Source organism: Scophthalmus maximus, chromosome 10 (genome assembly GCF_022379125.1).
Source record: "Scophthalmus maximus strain ysfricsl-2021 chromosome 10, ASM2237912v1, whole genome shotgun sequence".
NCBI lineage: Eukaryota > Metazoa > Chordata > Actinopteri > Pleuronectiformes > Scophthalmidae > Scophthalmus > Scophthalmus maximus.
The window spans coordinates 1,832,501-1,857,500 of NC_061524.1; the positions used below are offsets into that span (position 1 = coordinate 1,832,501).

Genomic DNA, 25,000 nt, shown 5'->3' on the forward strand with positions numbered 1-25,000 from the left:
GCACGCACACACACGCACAGCTGCGCAGAGAAGATCTTTGTTTCTGCAACAAAACAGTCATTTATGATTTACTGGCATAAAAAAAAAAAAAGATTCCGGAGATCTGGGAAGTTTTAGAATCAAAGAGTGTGTGAGAGTGTGTGTGTGTGTGTGTTAGAGGCCTGCTGTTCCTTTCACACACTGACAGCTGAACTCTATGACTCTATGCTTCCTCTCTCTCTCTCTCTCTCTCTCTCTCTCTTTCTCCTGCTTCACGCTGCTTTTCAGGCTTTTCAGATCCGTTTCTCCGCGTCAGACAAACGAAACGCTGCGGCCGCATGTCGATATAAAGTGTGAACTTCCCGTCGGCGTCTGCTCCCGAACGGATGACTCCTCACATTCCTCATGGAGGAGAAGAGGACCTGTGTGTGTGTGTGTGTGTGTGTGTGTGTGTGTCGCCGCCGCCGTGCTAATGAAACGGCAGCGCAGCGACACACACATTCATCATGATCTAATAAGTTTCTGACAGAGTCACCGGGTTCGTCAGCTGACACAAGGACCAACGAACTCGTCAATAATCTGAAAAATCTGATTTTCAGAAGTGAAGGTGTTTGGTGCTTCTGTGTGATGAAGGTGTGTATGAATTAATTTATAGCACACACACACACACACACACACACACACACACACACACACACACACACACACACACACACACACACACACACACACACACACACACACACACACACACACACACACACACACACACACACACACACACACACACACACACACACACGCACACGCACGCACACGCACACGCACACACACACACACGCACACACACACACACGGTATAGAGAAGAAGCTGGAACGTTGGAGAAACGTTTCCCGTGACTTTTGTTCATTCAGTGTTTGATATTATGAATAATCAGTTTCTCCAGGTCTCTTTATAAACTGATTAGATTAAGGTTTATTGTCCCTGTGCGTGTGTGTTTTATTAATTAATTCATACACACCTTCATCACACAAACGCACAAAACACACTTTCACTTCTGAGACAAAAGAAAAACATCTGCAGACTGAAACACAAACACTGACGTCATTTAGTTTCCCTGAATTCAAATAACAGAGATAGTCTGAATCTGAATCATTTGGGATTAAACTGTGAATCAAAACTGAATTTATGACCTGATTTAAACTGATTTGACCTCAGTGAACTTCTCCTTTTCTCAACACACACACACACGTTATCATGTCTTTACTTTATGATGTTTTTCTTTCTCTCCCTCTCATAGGCCCCGCCCCCCTCTCTGCTGTTGTGAGCATGCTCAGTAGAGCGTTGCCATCAAAGAGCCCTTTCATCACACACACACACACACACACACACACACACACACACACACACACACACACACACACACACACACACACACACACACACACACACACACACACACACACACACACATGGTTTCTCCCTGTTCTTCCTCAGACTGTCACACACACTCCGTGTGAAAGTCAATGTGAACGTCAGAAGCGGAATTTGACGATGGAGGACGAACGATCCTCTCATCCCACCTTTTGTGTGACGAGCGGCGTCGGGGTCGAGACGGAGGAAGCGTCTTTTAATTTCACTAAGAGGATGGAGGGAGGGAGGGAGGGAGAGGGGTGCAGTGGCAGACGCTCAGCACAAGCTCATGAAATATTGATGAGAAAGAGGAGGAGGAAGAACACCTTTCAAACAGAAAGAGAGAGGGATGACAATGTGCTTTGGATATTTGTTCCTTCCAGACCATGTTAGACACGCCCACACTAATCCCACACACACACACACACACACACACACACACACACACACACACACACACACACACACACACACACACACACACACACACACACACACACACACACACACACACACACACACACACACACACACACACACACACACACACACACACACACACACACACACACACACACACACACACAGACAGACAGAGCTCGGGGGTTCCCAAACCGCTGAGACCTCCTCTGATTGGCTGGCTTGGGCCAACAGCAGAGACGAGGGGGGATGCTGGTCTTGTTTTGTTAGCATGGCTGTGTGTGTGTGTGTGTGTGTGTGTGTGTGTGTGTGTGTGTGTGTGTGTGTGTGTGTGTGTGTGTGTGTGTGTGTGTGTGTGTGTGTGTGTGTGTTCGAGACGTGATCTCACAGCGAGAGCCGGTGTGTGTTGTAACAAGTCAATCAGTTCACCATCAGTCTGTTTCCGTCTACATTTTAAATAAATAAAGTGTAGCCCCGCTACCAGCCCAAATTCTTTTCAAAATAAAACGTTCGAAGCTCCTGATTGATGGACGGACCTTCGGGGACAAACACCAGCGTCTCTGTCTGACAAACTCAGATTTTTTGCTGACGAAAAGCAGGAGAATTCTGGGAAATATTCCTGGGTAGGGAATATTCAACGATTAACCAACAGCTGCCTCCTGACAAAGTGACTCGGAGCAGTTTCAGCCACCAGTCAGTCAGACGAGTGACAAGCTCTGCAAAATTTTACCAGAATGACATAAAATGAAATGATCCCCGACTGTTCCCCGGAGTCGTTCATCAGTCGGGCCTCTAACAGGCCTCAGGACGACCGACTGCTGCTCCCACGAGTCCGTTCAGTTGGTAATGTGATGACCATAATTGCTTGATTTCTAACTGGGGACGTTCGCTCGATACTCGTCCTAATGAGGAGGAAGTTCCGCCCCCCCCCCGCCTCCATCAGAAGCTCTTAGCATTGCAATAATCACCGGCCGCTTCCGTATTCATCACCCCCCGGGGAGTGTTAGGATGCGAGGTGATGTTTCTCGAACCAGCTGAGACACAAAATGGACAAACCGTGAATTTATATCCTCTCAACGCTCAACGACCGCCCCTCGTAAAAAAAACAGGTCCCGGACCAATTTATTAGTCTGAGGGTCGACCGCTGTGAGGAGGGAAAGGGAGTCGAGGCGACGTCCGGGTTTCATAAAGACCAGTGAAGAACTCCTTTGGTGTTTGTACAGATGGAGGCAAATCAAACCACTTGTCCCAGACCAAAGTGTGTTGGTCATGTGAGGGTTCACATTGAGCAAGTTCAAGTATGCTCAAGGACCTCTAGAACCTTGCTATTCACCAGTATAACTTCCAAAATGTATTAAGGACTTCATCAAAAAACCTTTAGAACCTCGAAAAGACCCCTGGAAACTTCCTATCGAACCTCTAGAACTTTGTCATTCACCACTAAATCTTCCCAAACTTTCTTTTTTTTCCCAACCTTCTTGACGACCTTTAGAACCTTGAAAGGATCCCTACAAACTCCTAAAGGACCTCTAGAACCTTGCCACTGACTTTTAAAACTTCCCAAATTCATGTAAGGCTTCATCAACAACGTGAGAACATCAAAAAGACCCAAGAAGCTCCTGAAGGACCTCGTCATTCACCACTAACACGTAGAAGCATCTCTTCGACCCTTATAACCTCAAAATGAGCCCTTGAAACCTCCTTAAGGACCTCAAGAATCTTGACATTAACCACTAAATCTTCCAACACTTCATGTGGAACCTTCTCAACGATCTTCAGAACTTTGAAAGGAATCCTAGAAACTCCTATCGGATGGCTTGAACCTTGTCGTTCACCACTAAACCTTCCCAAACCTCATGTGGAACCTTCTTGACGACCTTTAGAACCTTCGAAGGATCCTTAGAAACTCCTAAAGGACGAGCGCTGGCTGCATTGTGCTCTAGTCCGGCGTTAATCCTAGCAAACGTTTCCCAGATGCTGCCAAACAAAGCATAAACACAATTCTCCTAGGATGAGAGTTGAAACATCTTCAAGAAACTACAACGAAGTCCAGTGGCTCCAGATTCAACCCCCTGGTGGAGAACTATGACCTGGATGAATGAGAAGCTCCACAGACATTGTGTTTTATTACGACGTCTCTTCATTCCCTGGAATGTGGCTGTACTCTGGAGCAAGGATCACACCCGCTCGCACCATGGCACTAAAACTTTATGATCCGTAAAAGATAACACACAGATAATCCACGTTGGTCCATTAACTTAAAGTCAAAATTCCTCTGATAAGACCTTGGGTGACACAATGTACGTCTATGAACCTTCAACGACGTGTTCTTTAGGGAAAGTTCTTTTTCACGCAAAGGATCCTATGGATAGAACAAAAAAATCCTTATGAGGTAAAGGGCAGAAACAAAGATTCTCATATGGTCCTTTTTAATTTTATAGCCCTGAAGGTCTGGAGGATCTTTGGGGAACAGATTGAACTGCTGATTAGATGCATCCAGATGTTAGGAAACCCTCCACACAGAAGCTCATCGTCTCGTTTCAAATCCCCCTCTTTGAGAGTCTTTTCTTCTGAATTAAAACAGCCCGATAAATAATCTGCTGGAAAACGACCTCCAGCAAGAAAAGACGCTTTCAGAGCCGAGGACGCCGCCGAAGGTTTCAGGGCATCGGCTCCGTCGGCCTTCGGCTAAATCTGTCCTGCCGGTAAATTCACTCTGAAGTGTCTCTCCAACCTTGTTGGTAACGAATCCTTTCATCGATGATGGACATTCATTGGAGAGAATCTGAGACGTTCAGTCTCTGAGCTGGGAGAGTTTCATCATCTCTTTCTTTCATCTGAATCGTGCAATAATTACAAGTTCCACATTTCAAATGCAATATGATCTCGTGTGATTGCCACTTTCAGGACTTGTCGTGTGTCATGTAACGCGGTTAGTGTTCGGGATGAAATGACACGTGAAAAACTAAAATACACAAAGTGATAACATGTGAAACAACTTAGGGAAAATAGGCGTGCTATTATCGTCCAAACGTCATTTGGCGACACCAGGCCGTCAAATGAGTGAATAATGAAATAATCTCTGCTGGGACTCACTGTCAGTTTCGTCTGTTGTCTGCGTTAACGGCGGAGGACCTTGTAATGACAGACAGACGTCTGACGACGCGACGCTCCGTCAAACATCAGAGCGAACGCAAACGCAGCCGTCGAAACCACGAGGGGATGGATTGTTTGACAGAGCGACGCTGGAGCGTGTGAGGGAGGAAAGAAAGGGAAAATGAACAAGAAAAAGGAAAACTTCATGGAGTCTACGGATACAGACGCTTTACAGCACAGGACGTGTTGGCATATATTTAAAGCAAACAACACAACAGTGATATGAAGTGCAAAATCCAGTCAGATTGGTAGGACTTCTTCAAACCCCCTGAACCTACTACAGAACCTCTAGAACCTTGTCATTTGCCACAAAAACTTCCAAAACTTCATGTAGAAGCTTCTCTACGACTTGATCACCTCAAACGAGCCCTAGAAACTCCTATCAGACCTCTAGAACCTTGTCATTTGGCACCAAAACTTCCAAAATGTAGGTAGGACTTTATCAACGACATCGTAAAGACCCCTAGAAACTCCTAGAGGACCTGTAGAACCTTGTCATTCACCACTTAAGGTTCCAAAACGTCACGTAGAAGCTTCTCTTCGACCTTTATAACCTCAGGGGTCTTCAGGCGGAAGGTGTCCTGGTGCTCTGTATTGCTATTTTTTACATCTGCATGTTTGGAGAACACCTTCTCCTCGGTATTATTATAGAAAGTGACAAACCACCTGGACATTTCTCGGCGAGCCGACACCCTGACGTCTAATGGGACGCGAGAGAAAGGACCGGTCACCTCACAACCATCTGACAGAATCTGGGCGTGGGAGGGGGCGAGACTGAGGTCGCCACTCGGCCGCGGCCCTTCAGCAAGGCAGTAATCCCCCAGCAGCCCCGGCGGCTGCAGGGTGCGGCTCGGACTCGGGGAGTTCACTCAGATAAGATCAGAACTGCTGAATCATCCGCCGAGAGACTCTGATTTCACGTCTCGTTGACTTTAATCAAATTTGAACTTGAACGAACCTGGTGTTGAAACCAGTTCACTGTTTTAAATACATTTTAACTTTAACTGTGCAAGAGTTTCTCGATTATTTTACAACTTTTCTAACATTACATCCAGGGTTTGTTATATTTCTTTTAAATGGATCACGGTCATGATAAATCAGATCATCACTACATTTAAGAATATTCAGATTTCTGTCACCGTCGTAAAGTTGCTTCTCCAGCTGCAACTTTTAAGTTGGTCATGAAGTCACTTCCTCGGGCCAATTTGCTCTGGAGATTTATTCTCCCTGGCTTAAAATTCTGTTTTTAATTTGAATAAGCTGCTGCCCATCAGACTGAGTGACGTTTCTCTGGCTCCGACTCTCGAGCCCTGAAGTTGTTTCTAGAAACTCGAGCTCCTGCTTCACTTCCCTTCGTGTCACTTCATCTGGTGAAGCCATGAGAGAGGAAGAGCTTCCGAAGATGCTGGTCATCTGTCGAACGTGTTGCAAATGAACAAGACTTGAACTTTTTGCACCAACACGTCTTCATCGTGCGTTTGCTCCTCCGGACTCCGGCGACGCTTCCTCTTACCTTGAAGCTGCTTGAACCTTCCCTCCAGCTGGTTGTAGTTGAACGCAGCCTGGCCAGAGAATCCAGGGCCGGGGCTGAGCCCCCTGACGGGGCTCAGGCTCGGGCTGGGCCCCCGGCCGGGGCTGGCGGCGTGAGACGGATCGGGGCCGCCCGGCGACGGCGACACGGGGCCGGCGTAGTCCGAGTGTGGGGAGAAAGCCCCGGGGGAAAGGGGCAAGGAGAGACCGCCGGTGGCGCTCTGAAGCTCCATGATGAAAACGCCAAAAGGAGGGGGGAGACTCAGACGGGACGAGTCATCGAGGAGACGCTCGGCCGAGAAACTTCAGGGGAAGAGTTGTGTGTAAAGTTTCCAACAGGATTCAGTTTGTATCCAGTGGGAAAAAAAAACCTGAGTTTCAAAACAGCTTCTGGTATTGTAGAGAAATAATCCGAGACCCGCAGGGCGAGAGACACAGGAGGTGAACTGCAGAGTGTCCCTCTCTCTCTCTCTCTCTCTCTCTGGACGCAGGAACTCGCTGGCTCAGCAGACGCAACGCGGCGACAGCATCACGCTTCTGTTCGCTCTCCATCCATTATGTCATTGTCCTCGGATCTCACACCTTCGCCTCCATCCAGGAATCCTGCACCCGTCCGTCCGTCCGTCCGTCCTCACACACACAGACACGCACACGCCTGCAGGACCAGCACAATGAGGCGGTGGAGCAGACGCGGAGGAAACAGAGGGAGAGACGGAAAGAGAGGGAGGGAGGTGGAGAAGGAACGCGTGGGCTCGTCCTCCGCCGAGCAGCAGCAGCTCAGACACTGAGAGCACCTTCAGACCGACGGAGAGTCCAGGGGGGAGGGGGCCGCCAGCAGGGGAGGCCACTCCTCCCCACGGCCAATCACAGCCCTCGCTCTCCGCTGCGATGTCATTGACTCATTAGCATAAGGGGCGGAGTGGGCGGAGGGCGAGAGAGGGAAAGACAAACAGCGAGAGGGGGAGAGAGAGAGAGCTGCAGGAGTGTCTCTGTTCACCCTGAAGATGAAAATAGTTTCTCACTGAAACTATGAAGATGAGATGAGATAAAGATAAAGGTGAAACTTCAGTGTCAAAGTGCAGCTGCACAGGAGGAAACTGTGACGAGGAAATAAAGTAGAAACAGAATCTGAGGTGAATAACGTATGTGACGTAACGATGTCAAACACTACTTACGATAATGTGCAGTGTACTTGTGCAATATCAAATATATAAATAATAAATGTAATTAAATCAAAGTCAGATGGTTGTTCAGTTGGGATTTGGAGTCTCAGACTGTGACGCTGCGTGAAATGACGCTGAGAAATTACATTTTCTTTGGTGGAAACAGACTGAGAGTCAATTCACAGAGGGGAAAGTATCTCTCATAGACACATGCACGCACGCACGGATGGATCATGTGAAAAAAATGCTCATTCTGTTTCATCAGATTCATCTGGACACCGCGGCTTCATACAGATAATGAAGAAAACATAAGAAACATAAGTGTGCAGACGAGTGGCACCAGGAGGAAGGAAACGGTGCGAAGTGTGTGTGTTCCTGCGTTTCTCTCCGAGCTCATCGCTCACACGCGGGACGTCCAAACATCCTCCCACTATCTGAGCTCTAATATTAGAGGCTGTGGAGATGTTCTTCCTGTCGGAGGCCGGCCAGCACTTCCTGTTTGATGCTGCCGTCAAACGACACACACACACACACACACACACACACACACACACACACACACACACACACACACACACACACACACACACACACACACACACACACACACACACACACACACACACACACACACACACACACACACACACACACACGACTATCAGCTTCGCTTCCTGCGTAACCGACTGTGACGTCACACAACCAAACATGGGGGAGGTCAAAGGTCACAGGTCACGACCTCAACACAATACACGGGGTGTGGTCCAATTGTCCGATTGTCTGAGGAAGTTGTAGAAAGGAAAGAGACGATAGGAAGGAAAATCTGAATCCACCCATGGAACAAAGAGGACGGAGTGACGGGGAAGAAAACACTGCAGATATTTTTGCTGCAAGGAACAAAAAATTAAAATCAATAAATGATAATCATGCATGATGATCAGCTCGGGTTTGCTCTAGCGCCTCCGTCCATGACAGGAAGTGACAGCGGGGAGGTCAGAGGTCACCGTACACCTTGCACACTTCACCTGTGTGTAATGAATTTACACTCCGCCGCCTTCGCTCGCCAAACACGAGCTTTGACCTCCTGCGTGAAAAGGCGGCAGCCGCGCCCGGACGCGGTTTCACTTTCACCCTCGCACGCGTCGAACAGTCGGGTAGATTATCAACAGATGAACAAATGAGGGCGTGGGTCCGAGATTGAGTGCGTTTGTAAAAAAAGAAAAATCCATTCTCGCTCCCGCTCGGACGGACGACGCCCGACAAACAACTCACTCAGCCGGAGTATAAACTCATAACAGTTTTATACATCTGCAACCATAAAGTTATATTCCAGTCCTAAAATTCAATGCACGTTCAGATGACGGTTCTCCTCCACCAGACTTTGTAGTAAAAACAAACCCGTGGCTTCAGTATTTCAAGATGGCGTCGGGGTCAACGTGAGGAGTTGATCTGAAAAACCTGGAGGAGCTTCAGCAGCTCCCCAGGCCAGAGCTGGGGGGGGGGGGGGGTCAAAGGTCAGAGGTCACAGCAAACAGACAACAGATGGAGCAAACTTTCTCTGCTCTGGCGTGGCGTCGATCAGCTGCATGACATAATGTTCTGCCTGCCGAGCGTCACGCCGAGTTCCCCGCCGTCATCTGGCTTCCTCATGACTCGGCCTCACGGGGGCGACCCCGGCCAACGAACCAAGCGCACCATTCATGGGAGGACGCCCCGGGGGGGGGACGACACATGAAAATATGCTGCTTGAAAACTATTTAAAAAAAGAAATACGAAGTCAGAGCTGCAGCTGCTCGACGAAGACGAGCTGCGTTCAGGATTCTAACTCGCGTGGCGAATTTCACACCGACGCGCCGCCTCGCCCCCCCGACCGCTCAAAGGCATTCCTGCGAGGTCGGCAGGGCCACGGCGGCCATGTTGGACGGCTCAACCCCGTCTGAGGGGTTTATCTTTAACGTCTGGACGACAACAAAAAAGACGTCGTCTTGGAGTTTTGGGAAGCACAATCAACATTTCCTGGACCAAACAGATGGACACATTAATCTACAATGACAATAATCGCCAGCTCTCGCGCGAAGGATCATTTTTTGCTCTTTAACTTCCCCTCGATTGGGAACCGACCGTCTGACGGAAACGTGGGTTCTTTCGAAATAAAGTTTCTGGGAGTAAAAGTTCAACTTTTGGTTGAAATGACAGAAACAAAAAGAACGAGAAGGAAGAGAGACAAAGACACACGAACAGAAATGATGAGGAGACAAACGAGACGAGTGACAGGAGGAGAGAAGAGGGGAACGAGAGAATGGACAGAAGAAGGAAAGAAAAAAAACGCTTCTTCACTTTCACCTTCTCCGATTTTGTCAAACCACACGTTCGCCCACAGAGTCAAAAAATAAAACAGGCACAGCGACATTCCCAGCATTCCACCATCTGGTCCTCGGAGCAGGAAGTGTGTGTGTGTGTGTGTGTGTGTGTGTGTGTGTTCCTCTCCGTGGGGAACCTGGACGGTTCCTGCTTCTGATTACCGAGCGGTTCACTGAGTCGTCGTCACCTCGAGGCCTCAGTCCGAACGTTTCAATCTGTTCACGAATCCCAATCGGACGACGCGAGTGAGTTCGACCCGACGTCACAATGACCTCGGGCACCAAGCACCATATTCTTTTATTTTTAGTAAGTTTTATCATCGATTAACTGAAGAAATATTGGGATTGTCAGGGAGCGTTGGTTGCAGATCTATTTTTCTAGAATATTAACAATAATGTTTCATCCATGCATTTGATTTTGAACCAACAGAAGAAGCGGAACTATTAAAATGTTAAACGCTGTCCAGTCTGAGCGTCGTTCCTGAGGAGCGACCGCTCGTCGTCCGGCCCTGATGATGAACCTCGAGCTTATTTTGAGCTTTTCTGGAGAAAGCAGAGTGACCAGAAACGCCTCAGGGCCACAGACGAGGTCCGGACGGGTCGAAGAATAAAACTATTTCTGAAAATGTGTTTGTCACAAGGTCAATTTACCAAACACACACACACACACTCCTTCTGTCTCTGCCTTCACTGTAAGTAGATCTGTCTGCGTTTCCATGGTGACCGGCGGTTTTGTGTTTCCCAGGATATCATATGGAGGCGTCACACACACACACACACACACACACACACACACACACACACACACACACACACACACACACACACACACACACACACACACACACACACACACACACACACACACACACACACACACACACACACACACACACACACACACACACACACAGCTGATTCAATGTCATCACTCCACACATCCTCAAGCCTGCTGAGCTCAGCCTGATCAGGAAGAGGAAGAGGAGGACGACGACGAAGAGGAGGAGGAGGAAGAAGAGGTTCAGACGACGAAGAGGAAGAAGAGGTTCAGACGACGAAGAGGAAGAAGAGGTTCAGACGACGTCCTGTCTGACAACACTTGTTGACGTGTCACTGTGGTCGAACACCAGGAGTGAAAGTGAATCATTAAAGTGAAACTTCTGGGATGTAAGTTTTTAAAAAGATGAATTCACTGAAGGATCCAAATGATCAACTGTCAAAATATCTGCTGACGTGATTTCAATCAATCGATCCATGAACTGAATCATCAACACGACTCGCACTTCGACACACACATCAACTACTTAATTCAGCTTAGAACACGAGTGATCGCTTCTCTCAGCAGCTGAAAACTCACCATAAGGAAATACAAGCTCCGCCCTCTTACCTTTAAACACACACACACACACACACACACACACACACACACACACACACACACACACACACACACACACACACACACACACACACACACACACACACACACACACACACACACACACACACACACACACACACACACACACACACACACACACACACACACACTCAGCCTTCTCCTGCATATTTAACACTGGTGTGAATTATTTAGTGAAGTGCGACACGACTGGAGCAGTCAGGGTCGAAACAGCAGGAGGAGAGAGAGGTAGAGTTACTGTAACGCACACACACACACACACACACACAGTATATAAAGATGGACGACACGACGTCTCATTGTACAAAAATGAAGCCAAAATATCTCGTACATAGGCGCCGCCATCTTGTGCTGGTGACGTCATTTGGAGGATTGCCCCTTTGCATGCTGGGAGGTTTCCCAAACCCACCCGATTCCTGTACCTGCAGTCACATGATCAGCTCTCGGCCAATCGTGTGCCTGCATGTCTCTGCTCATTTAGGGCTTTACTCAAACCCCCAACAACTTCTTCCTGTTCCAACAAATCAGAAACCAACAGGCCCCGAGTCCGTTCGCCAGCCAATGAAGAGCACGAGGTTGCGGTTCTTTAGACGTGGTCCTACCTGCGAGGGCCTTGATGCGCGAGCGCTCGAACAGTCGGGCCGAGCTGTTCTCGTTGTCCCAGTCGTCGGCGTCCCAGCGGTTGTTGACGCCGTCGCTGTACTGCTGCTGGATCTCCATGTGGTCGAACTCCGCCGCTACCGACGTCATCTTGACCTCGAAGCGACTCCGCCCCCGCCGCCGCTCCTGCTGCCGCCGCCTCCGAGTCCGTCCAGCTGCTGCCTGATGCCGTTAGCTAGGGACCCTCTCACACACACACTCAGATCGGCTCTGATTGGCCGAGAGACTTGTCTACAACCTGCGAAGTACAAAGAAACAACAGAGATGACGTTAGTGAAAGATACTGAACGATAATCAAGATAATAAATAAACATGAGGATGCACGACATCATCGGAGAAAAACATTTCACTTCTTTCTCCTCAAGATTACGGTACGGTACAAAAAGATACGGTACGATGCAATAACGATACAATACGAAAAAGATACAATATGACTAGATACGAAACTAAACGATACGAAAAGATACGGGACGATACGAAAAGATACGAAAAGATATGAAACGATACAAAACTAAACGATACGGTACGAAAATACTTTATTAATGCCACACTGGGGCAATTAACTATTTTAGATAATAAAATATAACAAAAAATATATTTTAAAAAATTGAAAAGAACTATTAAAATGTCTAAAATTCATAAATGATAAAAAAAAATTCTATTAAACCCTATAAGTAGACAAAACATCTGTGACCACGTCATTTTAACTCCAACCTGATTTCTTCACATTCCTTGTTTTGTTTGACAGAAAGTTTGAGATTCATATTTACAGTTACACAAGACAAATAATATTCATCACTTCATGTTCACTTTAACGATCTGGTGGAAAAAATTGACTTCAGAGAATAAATAAATTGTCTCAACAGCTGCTGATAAACTTTCTGCAGATGTTCCAGATCTACGACATTCATTTTTTCACGTGTTTCTGCATCAGCAGACGACGTCATATAAGCTATAAATATCATTAATAAATCTATTTAATTTCTGTGTATTTGTCTTTAAATATGCGACACAATGAGATGTCCCGTTGTTATCAGTGACATCAGGAGTGTTACAGTTTTATTAAAATACACAACTGGAGGGAAAACGATGTGAAGTGACGCACACTCTGCTCTGTGATTGGCTGCAGCCCGAACAGCTGCTTTTTTCTATCTTCTGCAACAACTTCATCTCTAAACTGAGAGAGTGGCGCCGCCCTCTGGTCACAGAGCGATACTACAACATGTGAGAAACAATAACACACACACACACACACACACACACACACACACACACACACAATTCTGCCTTTAGATATCTACTTTCATTATTGATTAATTACTAATAGATTGATTATCTTCTCTTATTAACGGACTCAATGGTTAAATTGTGCAGCGCCATGACGACGTCTTCAGATCAGCCGCTTCGTCCCAAAACCAAGTGACCTTCGACCTCTGACATGTGGTTAAAGAGGCAGTAACCCAAGCTTATTGCTGATAGATCGTTTGAACAGTTGCTGACGCACAAGTTCCATAAATCCTTCAATATGATCTTCATTTTTTTATTTAACCGTCAGTAAATTCATGTCAAATGTGGAAAATGAGAATGTGATGTATAACTACTGTATGTAAGAGGAAGTGTGCGGCTCTTTATGTCCTTTCAGGCCTCCTCCTCGGGCCGGAAGGATGAAAATCAATCTCCGTCTCTGCTGCTGATTCACCGTGAATGAAAAAGTTTGGTGCACTTATTATTATTATTATTATTATTGACGCTTTGTTAAAGTGCAGACGAGGCGTTTGCCGTCGCCGAGGGAGTTTAGACAGACGGAGCGAGTGGCGAGTCGACAGTCACCGTGACTCGACACGAACTGAGCGAGCGCAGTGCTGAGGTCACGTGTCAGCGTCACCTGACGAATTTAAAATAAAGATTTATTGGTTTGCTGCCATGAATATATTTCCATCATCCCATAAAACAAGAGGCTGAACATGAATCAATTCAACACTTTGGACTGATGTTGACAATCGATGAGGATTGGTCTTTAATCATCGAACATTTCTATCTGAACTTCATAAAATACTGAATGTTAAGAAATATATGAACTTATTTGCTGATGGTTGATTAATAACGAGCAAAAAGAAAACAATTGATTTATGGATCTTCTCGTTTCTTTCATGTCGTTTGTATGTCTTATTTGGACAAAATATTTTTGGGTTACGGAATACAATTTTATTTTTTTAAATCCATCAGAATTTCTTTTTGAAAGTTGTGACAGAACTTTTCACTATTTTCTGACATTCTTTTATTTTCCAAGTAATTGAGAGACTAATCTCCATTTTAATAATTTTTAGTTGCTGCTCTTTTTTCTTCTTGACAAATCTGAAATTTGTCTCAACATCACAGAAAAAGGTGTTTGTGATCAAGTACAAGATATTAAACGCCACCTTCACTCTTTTGAAAACTGAAGGAGTTTTGTTACATTTTCTGTTGCTGCAGAGACAAAGAGACTCATCAGCAGATAATCCCGTTGTTCTCACGCTGATAAACTTTCATCTCGTTCATATTAAAACGATCAATACACAGGCTCAGATCTGTTCACTGATTGGCTGCATCACATCGCCAGCGCTTCCTCTAGGCGACGCCCACAGACATCTAAATCTGACCAATGAGAAGCTTTCTGCCTCCGGAGAGTCTGCAGAGCAAAAAATATTTCTCAGATACACACTGAGACGGTGTGTGTGTGTGTGTGTGTGTGTGTGTGTGTGTGTGTGTGTGTGTGTCTGCCTCCCACTTGCAGCTCAACAACCAGTCAGGCTGGAGCTGCTGCTTGTGTTGCTACGCTAAAAATACGACACCACTGAGACCCTGACTGTGTGTGTGTGTGTGTGTGTGTTGCCTGAGTGAGGCTAACACAATGTGCACTAATGCAGAAGCGATAAAGCACACGGACGCATAGACACACGCACCAGCCACGGAGTCATGACCACACACACACACACACACACACACACACACACACACACACACACACACACACACACACACACACACACACACACACACACACACACACACACACACACACACACACACACACACACACACACACACACACACACACACACTTTTAGAAATTGTGTCATGCAGGGCTGCAAAATGAGGGCGAGACAGATTCCTTACGAGCAGAATGACTGGAGAGAGAGAGAGAGAGAGAGAGAGAGAGAGAGAGAGACGACCTGAAACTATGACGTCATCTGTGGACAGGACGAAGGGCGAAAGAGAGCGTGGAGAGAGAAGGAAAGGGGGAGAGAGAGGGGAACAAGTAAGTGTGTGTGTGTGTGTGTGTGTGTGTGTGTGTGTGTGTGTGTGTGTGTGTGTGTCTTATTTATAGGCAGAGAGAAAGAGACAGAATTGAGAGATAAGGGAGGAGAGGCAGTGATGACACTGGCTGAAAACAGGAAGGACAGAAATAGAGATGATGATGATGATGATGATGATGAGGATGAGGATGATGAGGATGACGACAGGCGTCAACATGTAAAATATAAAAGTTTAAAAACTGAAATATCTTTTAGTTTTGACCCGTTGGTTGAATAAAATCTGAACGAGCCCCGTTGGAAGTGGTTTAAAGTTTTCAACGACTCTGAACAACAATAATCGTTTCAGCTGCAACATTTTTCTCAACAGAGGTAAAAAGATTTAGACCGTAAAAAAAAAAACACTGGTTCCTACATTTCCGACAATGCAACACCCACGCCCGACTCTGACCACAGGACGCTGCGTTCAAGTCTTTCTCTTACTCTCACTCGCCCACGTCCTCCTCCTCCTCCTCCTCCCACCTGTCACCTCCCAGCATGCTTCACTGCAATCAGCACTCTCTCTCTCTTTCTCTCCCTCTCTCTCCCTCTCTCTCTAGATTAATGCATCAATTTTAATCTCATAATAAAAAGCCTATCTGAGGATTTGAGGATAATGAAACCAACTAAAGTGATTAAAAACTTCACCCACAAACATTTAATTACGACCCGTAGTAAATTATTCTCATTCTCTCTCTGAGTCGACGATGCAAAACCCACACGTCTCCATGGTAACCGTTTGTCCCGGCACCCATTGTGTGTCTCTCTCCTGACAGCCGCACAAAAGACTCTCGGCTGGAGAGAGAGATGGAAAACTTCACCGAGGCCGAAGCCAAAATCACAGAGAGACGACGCTGCAGCAGCGTCTGGAGGGAAGAAGAAGAAGAAGCAGAAGAAGAAGCAGAAGAAGAAGAAGAAGAAGTACAGTACGTTACTGAAACTCTGAAACGAGCGACGACGACGACGACGTGAGACCGACGTCGTTCTGTCACGCGATGAGCAGATGGGAGAACAGACGTCTGTAATTTTGAGTGCAATTCGAGCATCAATTGTTCGCCATGGCAACCGGGAAAAAAAGGACCCAGCATCTGCTGTCAAAGTGTCGCATTCAGACTCCCACGCAGGACGAGCCGGATGCATGCCGCCGCATCCCTCGTCCTGAACGCTCCACCACACACACACACACACACACACACACACACACACACACACACACACACACACACACACACACACACACACACACACACACACACACACACACACACACACACACACACACACACACACACACACACACACACACACACACACACACACACGTCCTACATATGCACACATACTGTGCGTGCGTGCGTGCATGCGTGCGTGTTATCTAGGCCACACATGTGGGGCAGCAGCAGTCCTCTGACCTGAAACCATCAAACAGAATCAAACACGTCGGCGTCAGCAGGCGGGAGTTCAAAAACGTTCCCGTCCACCGCCGCCGCCACTGGGTGTGAGGACGGCAGCGGCATGCGGTCAACAGACGGAGCGGGTACAGGAAGTGTCGCTCCGGTTTCCTTGTGTCGCAGTGCAGATGATTTTAACTTTTGCCCCAAAAACACAAATCTCAGCATCGAAGAGCGCAGATATATAGATATAGATATATAGATATAGATATAGATATATATATATATGTTTGTAACTGTGAGTGTGTGTGTGTGTGTCGTATCGTCCCGTGTTTCTCGCCATGTTAAAGAAAGTGAAAAGAAAAACGAAGCGACGACGCAGGAAACGTGAGGAAGAGAAAAATGCTTTTTGTGAAATCAGCCGATCAGCTGATCAGTGGAGCGACAGATGATCAATCAGCCTCTGTTCCTGTTGGATCCTCGGGGAGAGACTTTTCACTTCCTGTTGGATCCTCCGTCTTCTGACGGCGGTCGTTGAGGCGGCGGGCGTGCGACCGTTCACATCGACACGTGAACAGCGTCCGTGGGCGAATCCGTCTCCATGTGACTACGACACGAGACAAAAGCGGCAGCGGGAAGAATGACTTTTCATTTCTCTGCTGTAAAAAGCAGAGACAGGAGTTTGTCTTTGTTTTAATCTATCGATGCGTTACAGTCGCTAAATCTGAAATATCAGCTGACAGAGTTATTATGTCACCGGGTCAGTCGGCAATAGGCACCAAAAGGTTAACTGCTAATGTGGTTTGTGGTTGCCACGGTTACACCAATCAATCAATTAGCCAATGAACCAAACAGACACACACACACACACACACACACAAAGCCCCTCCCCTCCCCCTTTTACTCATGTTCGGTCTTTGAAAATCAAACAAAGATCACCAGACGTCATGATTGACAGCTGACACACACGATTGGTCGAGAGCACATGTGGGCGGGGCCTCGATACCATCTTTGTCGTCCATCTTTATTTACAGTGTATAAAATTGACCCGTTTAGGGGGGTCGTCGTCATAAACCCTCTTTACTACCAATTCTGTCTAAAATTTAGCGAATGAATTCTTAAAATAAGTTCAGTTATGTCCCAGTGTCCTTGCCCTTTGACCTTTGACCTCCCAGATCTAACCAAACCTGCTCGAGTCCGAGTGAATGTCTGAACGATCAGGAGAATGTGACGTACGAAAATCGCGCCCACGACTGTCGGCCGAGCGGAGGCGGAAACCACTCGACTGCCGACTCCATGGCAACTGTTGCTACAGAGACACAAATGCTCCGACAGAAAATATCATCAAACATGAAAAAAAAATACTGACAAAGTTAAAAAAGTGAAATTGTTCCTCAGACATTTTCTCTCTCTCTCTCTCTCTCTCATATTCATTCAGAGGGGCCACACACACACACACACACACACACACACACACACACACACACACACACACACACACACACACACACACACACACACACACACACACACACACACACACACACACACACACACACACACACACACACACACACACACACACACAACAAAAGAGCGAGAGGGAATAAAGGGCTGAGAGCAGAGGAATGTGTCGGCGGGCGGAGGGGATGAGATCACACGTCCAAGAGGGCGAGCGAGCACAGCAGTGACTACACAGAGAGAGAGAGAGAGAGAGTCGACTCTGATTCACCGATACGTTTTTCTACAAACTTAATGAGAACACGAATTGAAACCACTGATCACGTGACGTCACTACGTGTGCGCTAACACATGCGGCCCCCTCAGCAGCTCGTTGACCTCTGACCTCTGAGGCATTCTGGGAAACGTCATGTTGAGTTAGTGACTTTCTTCGACATGTCGTTCATTCTCGTCTCGCGGCTTCAAACCGACCAGAACCGGAGCCAGAGTCGGGCCACGCCCCGAGCCAGCTGCGGGGCGACTCCACAGCGAGGCAGCCGCTCTGATGAGGGCGGCGGCTCCTCGCCGTCAATTAGTCATGTGGTGGCGTCAGCGCGCGGAGGCAAAGGGACAGAGGAAACTGGACACGAGCTGCCGCTGCAAACACACACACGACCGTGATCCCTCCATCAATATTACACGACGGTTTACTAACAATATCAGAGATAAACATCCTGCATCTTATTATTTGCGCCTCGTTAAAAAAAAAAGACTAATATCATCTGGTTTTATATCACGGGTCTGATCTGTAAAGGAGACAGATTCACCCCAGATGTCAAAGGGAAGCCTCCCAAGGAAAATATGGTGAATAATAAATGTGCGTTCACGTCTCACTGCTGTCGTGCGAAGGTGACGACAAACAGCAGGTGGCGCTGTTTCTACAGGCGGAGCCTTTAAACCACAGAGGGAGATGAGGAAGACGAAGACGAAGAGTATGAGGTGATTTACGCTCCAGTAAATTAGACGTCATATCAACGTGTGTCTGGTAAAAACATGTTGATTATTGTTACGCCCCTGGATGTTGTGTGTGACGACGATGTGTCGTGCTGTATCGATACAACACAGAACACACACACACACACACACACAACACGGTGCGCTCAGTGTTGTCGTGCTGCGTTCAATGTGGAGTATTTTTGTGAATCCATATTTGATAACTTCACCATGAATAAATCATCTGTTCGTGTTAGCTTGCTCACGTGTGTGCGTGCGTGCGTGGGGGTAATCATATAGCCGGTACACACACCCCATGACTCTTTTTTTGTGTTTCTGTAAAGATCTTTACAGTTACAGACACTCACACGAACCAATATTCAGTCCATCATGTAGATACAGCACTGCAGGCACTTAACAACACACACACACACACACACACACACACACACACACACACACACACACACACACACACACACACACACACACACACACACACACACACACACACACACACACACACACACACACACACACACACACACACACACACACACACACACACCATGTAGTTAAGCATGAAGCTCCAATACTATTAATAATCCAGGGTCCTGAGTGCTCTGTGTGTGTGTGTGTGTGTGTGTGTGTGTGTGTGTGTGTGTGTGTGTCCGTCCATTAGTAACAGTTGAGGACACGCTGCATCCTTTGTTCGACCAGGAAATATAGATGTCAGCGTTGCATCAGCCCGAGACCACACACACACACACACACACACACACACGCCAGCCAATAAAACCCAGTGATGGCTTCCACTCCTGTCTCATAACATTGCAGCGTGTTTGATGTGAAAACACACACACACACACACACACACACACACACACACACACACACACACACACACACACACACACACACACACACACACACACACACACACACACACACACACACACACACACACACACACACACACACACACACACACACACACACACACACCGGAGAGAGAGAACGACTGAGGACAGAGAGAGAAGGTTGTGTAACAGTTTCCAGCAGCAGCAGGTTTCATCTCACTATTTGATTTCAGTCAAATGTTTAAAGGGTTTTTTACATAAACACCAGCAACTAATGAGACTTCTACATGTTTATATAGAGGAGGGGTGTGTGTGTGTGTGTGTGTGTGTGAGAGAGAGATGGATAAGAGCAGTGAGCATCACAGTAGATGGTGCGATGACTCGAGCGAGTGGGAGGACGTGGGCGAGAGGGAAAGATCTGCACTCGGAGTCGTTCACTCCACAAATCCATTATTTCGTGTTCTAGTTCTTTTTCTTTCGAGTCAGAACTTTTCTTGTTGAGCTCGAAAGGAGGTCACGGGGGCAGAGTGTCTGAGCAGTCTTCATGCATGCAGACAGAAAAAGGACAGCGTCCACACATGTACCTTTCACGAAGAAAGGAACGCAGCTTAGGATCTGGACGAGGCCCGACGCCCTGTGAGCCAAGATGGCCGCCGAGTGGCACGGTCGGCGCGCGCAGGGAATCTGTGGAATCTTTCAACGCCGACTTTTTATCTGACTCGACCTGTGGTTCTATTTGACCCCGCGGAGACGCGAGGGGAAAAAATCCAAAGAATTCCGTTTCCTCCCGTCTGAACGCTGATAAGGAGCCGACGGGGGCGAGTGAAGCTCCACACACGAGCGTGAATCTGTTTCATTTCCCAGAGTTTGACCTTAACCATGAAACGCCTCCTCCTCCTCCCCACCTCTCCCCCTCTTTCCCCCGTCGTTCCCGGTCCAAACTCTCCCACAGTTTTCCCGCCTGGCTGCTTTCGCTCACGTCCAAACAAACAGCGTCTCCGCCGCCCGCCGCTCACACACACACACACACACACACACACACACACACACACACACACACACACACACACACACACACACACACACACACACACACACACACACACACACACACACACACACACACACACACACACACACACACACACACACACACACACACACACAGTCTACCGCCCCGCCACATCTCTCAGCTGTGAAGAGAAAAAAATCAATTCATTTGAATGACGTCTCTGGGGGTTTTCTAGGAAGAATTCCATGTGCGTTATGGACGCACATGGAATTCGAGGCAAAAACAATAAATGAATAAATGAAATTATTGTTTGAGGTATCATTTCTCCAACACCACCTGGTGACGCATGACTACTGATGAGGATGAATCTTAATACTATTCTCCGATGGATGAGATTAAATGCCCGCTTAGAGTATTTTAATCTGTGGGATTAGTTTTTTGACGTTTTACACAGTGAGGATGTGACATCACAAAGTTAGGGAAGTATCGTCCGGACGACCGACGAGGCGTTCAGGAGCTTCTCTGTCGGTTCCCTTTACAGTGTCCCCTGTCGGTCGCTCAGTCGGTTGCGGTTTACATCTTTACCACCGGATGGCGCCAGAGAATTATGAAAAATTACACACTGGGGCTTTACAGTCTGAGAAACAAACTGTAGATGATGAAGTCTGTGAGTAACATCAGTGAAGAGGAGCGGGTGGCTTTCGTGATATTCCCTCATAAACTGCACAATTATTGCCTCATATCCATTTCTGAATGTCCGCTGTGTCTGAGCTCGCAGACAGACGGAGAGACAGACAGACAGACGGAGACACAGACAGACAGACAGACAGACAGACAGACAGACAGACCGATTGTCCGTCCGGACGCCCGGCGACAACAACACGCTGACGCGAGCGAGGGCGGAGGAACGCCGCTCGGCTTCTGATGCAATCAGAGGTTCTTAATGAAGTTAAGCTGTAATTTGTCAGACAGAGAGAGAGAAAGAAGCTTTTCTCTCGTTACCAGCGGTTTCTAGCGACGATCTCATCCGTGACCTTCACACTGAAAGAGACGAGTTGACGGGAAAAACCTGAACTTTCCACGAACCGGAGCGATCTGGAAAGTCCAGTGATTACGGCTCGGACACTCGGCCTGTTGACTCGCTCTCCACATCCAACACGAGTGTCATGATTCGATATGTAGAAGAAGAAGATGGGGAGATGGGGGGGGGGGGGTGAAAGACATTCACGAGGGGCTGCACGAGGAAAAGATGGAGAGAAGGAATGTGAGGAGGAAGAGAAGGAACGAGTGATTAGACGGAGTGAGGAGAGAAACACTCGAGATAAAGGGTCAGAGGTCAAGAGGAAACTTCAGACGTGGTCCTGATCCGCCCGACGACGAGTGTTTACTGCAGCTCCAGAACCACACGACCTTCCGTCCGACTGAACGTCAGACGGAGTCAGAGAGAGTCACAGCTGATCCGTCTCACACAGACGCAGGACACCAGGACGCCGGACGCCGGAGGCGGAGTCACCGGCTGCAGATCTGCAGATTTACTGTTCCGCTTCAGCGTCGCTGCTCCAAGACTCGACTGATTCAGAGGAGGAGACTGTTCAGATCCAAATCCTCTGTGGGAGACTCAGTCGGAGCAGCGTTCAGCAGATTAACGCAGAGTTCACACCAGATGTTTTGAGCCTGATTTCCGCTCACTGACAAAAAAACTATTCGCAAATCGGAGAAAAACCAGCGTAAAGTCACGTAGTGTGAACAGCACGGCGACTGATATCGTCGCGGTTACAAGACATCACGTCGTGTAGCGTGTCCGAGGGACAACGCGACAACACTGAAGACGACCTGTCGCACGGAAACTCTGCAGGCCCGGAATGAGAAGCTGACAGAGGCCAGAGAGAGAGAGTGTGTGTGTGTGTGTGTGTGTGTGTGTGTGTGTGTGTGTGTGTGTGTGTGTGTGTGTGTGTGTGTGTGTGTGTGTGTGTGTGTGTGTGTGTGTGTGTGTGTGTGTGTGTGTGTGTCTGATAGAAGCAGGACGGATCACAGAGTCGGAGGGTGGAGCGGCTGGAGGGACGCCAAGGGGGGAGAGGGAGGGAGGGGAGGAGGGAGGGGAGGGGAAGATTCAAGTCTGAGAAAACCTTCACGCCTTATCATCTCGTTCTTTCACCTTTATCCTCCTCCTCCCTTCCTCCTTTCTTTTTCCTCTCTCTCCTCCACCCTCTCTCTTTTCTTCCAAATCCTCCTCTCTGCATTCCAACCTCTTCCAAGTCGACCTCTTCCTACTTTCTTTTCTCTTCCTCTCCCTTGTCCTTTCATCTCCCTCTTCCTCCGCCTCCTCCCTCCAGTCTTCAGTCATGCTTACACACACACACACACACACACACACACACACACACACACACACACACACACACACACACACACACACACACACACACACACACACACACACACACACACACACACACACACACACACACACACACACACACACACACACACACGACGTTAACTCTCAGTTATCAAAATGCAGTCTCATTCTAAAAAGAAGAATATACTGAAGTCTCTGACCTCTGACCTTTCCCTGCGACATGAAACTGGATAAGACTTTTTTTTTTCTTCTTAAACCATAAGTGAAGAATTAATTATTTAATTAAGTCAACGTCATAATGTTTATGACTTGGTGTTTCAATAATAAGTCGAGACAATAATCAATAACGGCCGGGAAGTTGTGACAGGATTTTTTTTTTAAACTATTGATTGGAAAAATAATAAATCAGATGACTCGATTAGTTGGTGAAAATAAACATTAGTTGCAGATTGATGAGGAAAACGACGACTTATAATTACCCTGACTCAATATATATTATTATTAATAAAGGTTTTTTTATATTAATTTGGAAAAACTGCATATCTGTTTCACCATGAAACCGATGGAATCAGATCAACACTTCAGCTCCATTCCAAAAATACCACACACACACACACACACACACACACACACACACACACAGGAACACACACCGCACGCAACGCTCGGCTCTTCACAGCCCAGATTGGAGGGTCGGCCGTGTCGTCATGGCGATCATCCATCCCATCATCTCGACCTGGACAGCTGCCAGACACTTTCACTCTCTCTCTCCAGCTCACAATCCTGCCAGGCTCATGCTGCAGTGCATTGTGGGATGTCAGATCTAATCTATTCGACAGGACGTACGTGTGTGTGTGTGTGTGTGTGTGTGTGTGTGTGTGTGTGTTCAGTGACTATAGTTCTTTTGTTCCGCTCTTCGCTTCCTGCTGATCTCAGTGTTGAATCAGGATCAGACACATTCCTGAGCGGAGCAGGTTCAGGACGGAGCGTCCACCTGTCGCACTGACTGTTAGAATAAGATACCAATACAGACTGTTCTTTCTACGATCAGCATGTTCTTTTTAACTAGTTATAATACATATTTTTCTGACACTGACACGAAAAGAATAAAAACAGCAGCTCCTTTGATTATCGATTAATCGCACCAGTGCATTTTTTTCAAAATGGTTAAAACGTGTGGGAAAATATTCAGATTTGAACAGAAGGTTTTTTAAAGAGACACGTGGAGACGTTTCTCTCTCCGGCCTTTTCAAAGAGCCGACGACTGAACGAGAAGATTATTGGGGATTTTTTCTACATCATTAGGGTTAGCCATGAATACAAAATCTAATGCATATTATTTTGATTTCAGGCAGAATAATTCATGGATCTAGACGAAATCCCAAATTTTATGAGTGTGAGAGATTTGGCCTGGAGATAAATAAAAATCTGGATCTGGTGGATTTAAATGTGGTTTCATAAGGCGACAGGATCCATTAAAAGTCAGTGAGAATCTCACAGCTGAGTATTAT

General features: G+C 47.1%; 1 protein-coding gene across 2 annotated transcripts in view; it reads right to left on the reverse strand.

The window, feature by feature from the left end:
- Positions 1 to 25,000, reverse strand: part of LOC118283309 (spectrin beta chain, non-erythrocytic 1-like) — a 73,540-nt gene that overhangs the window by 40,824 nt on the left and 7,716 nt on the right. The window contains exon 2 of one of the 2 annotated variants that reach the window (XM_035605143.2): positions 12,045 to 12,340. In XM_035605143.2, the coding sequence (XP_035461036.2) occupies positions 12,045 to 12,192 (148 nt within the window). In that variant the 5' untranslated portion in view covers positions 12,193 to 12,340. Of the gene's footprint in view, positions 1 to 6,482; positions 7,289 to 12,044; positions 12,341 to 25,000 lie in introns of those variants that run through there. The other variant, XM_035605142.2, reaches the window with a different exon arrangement.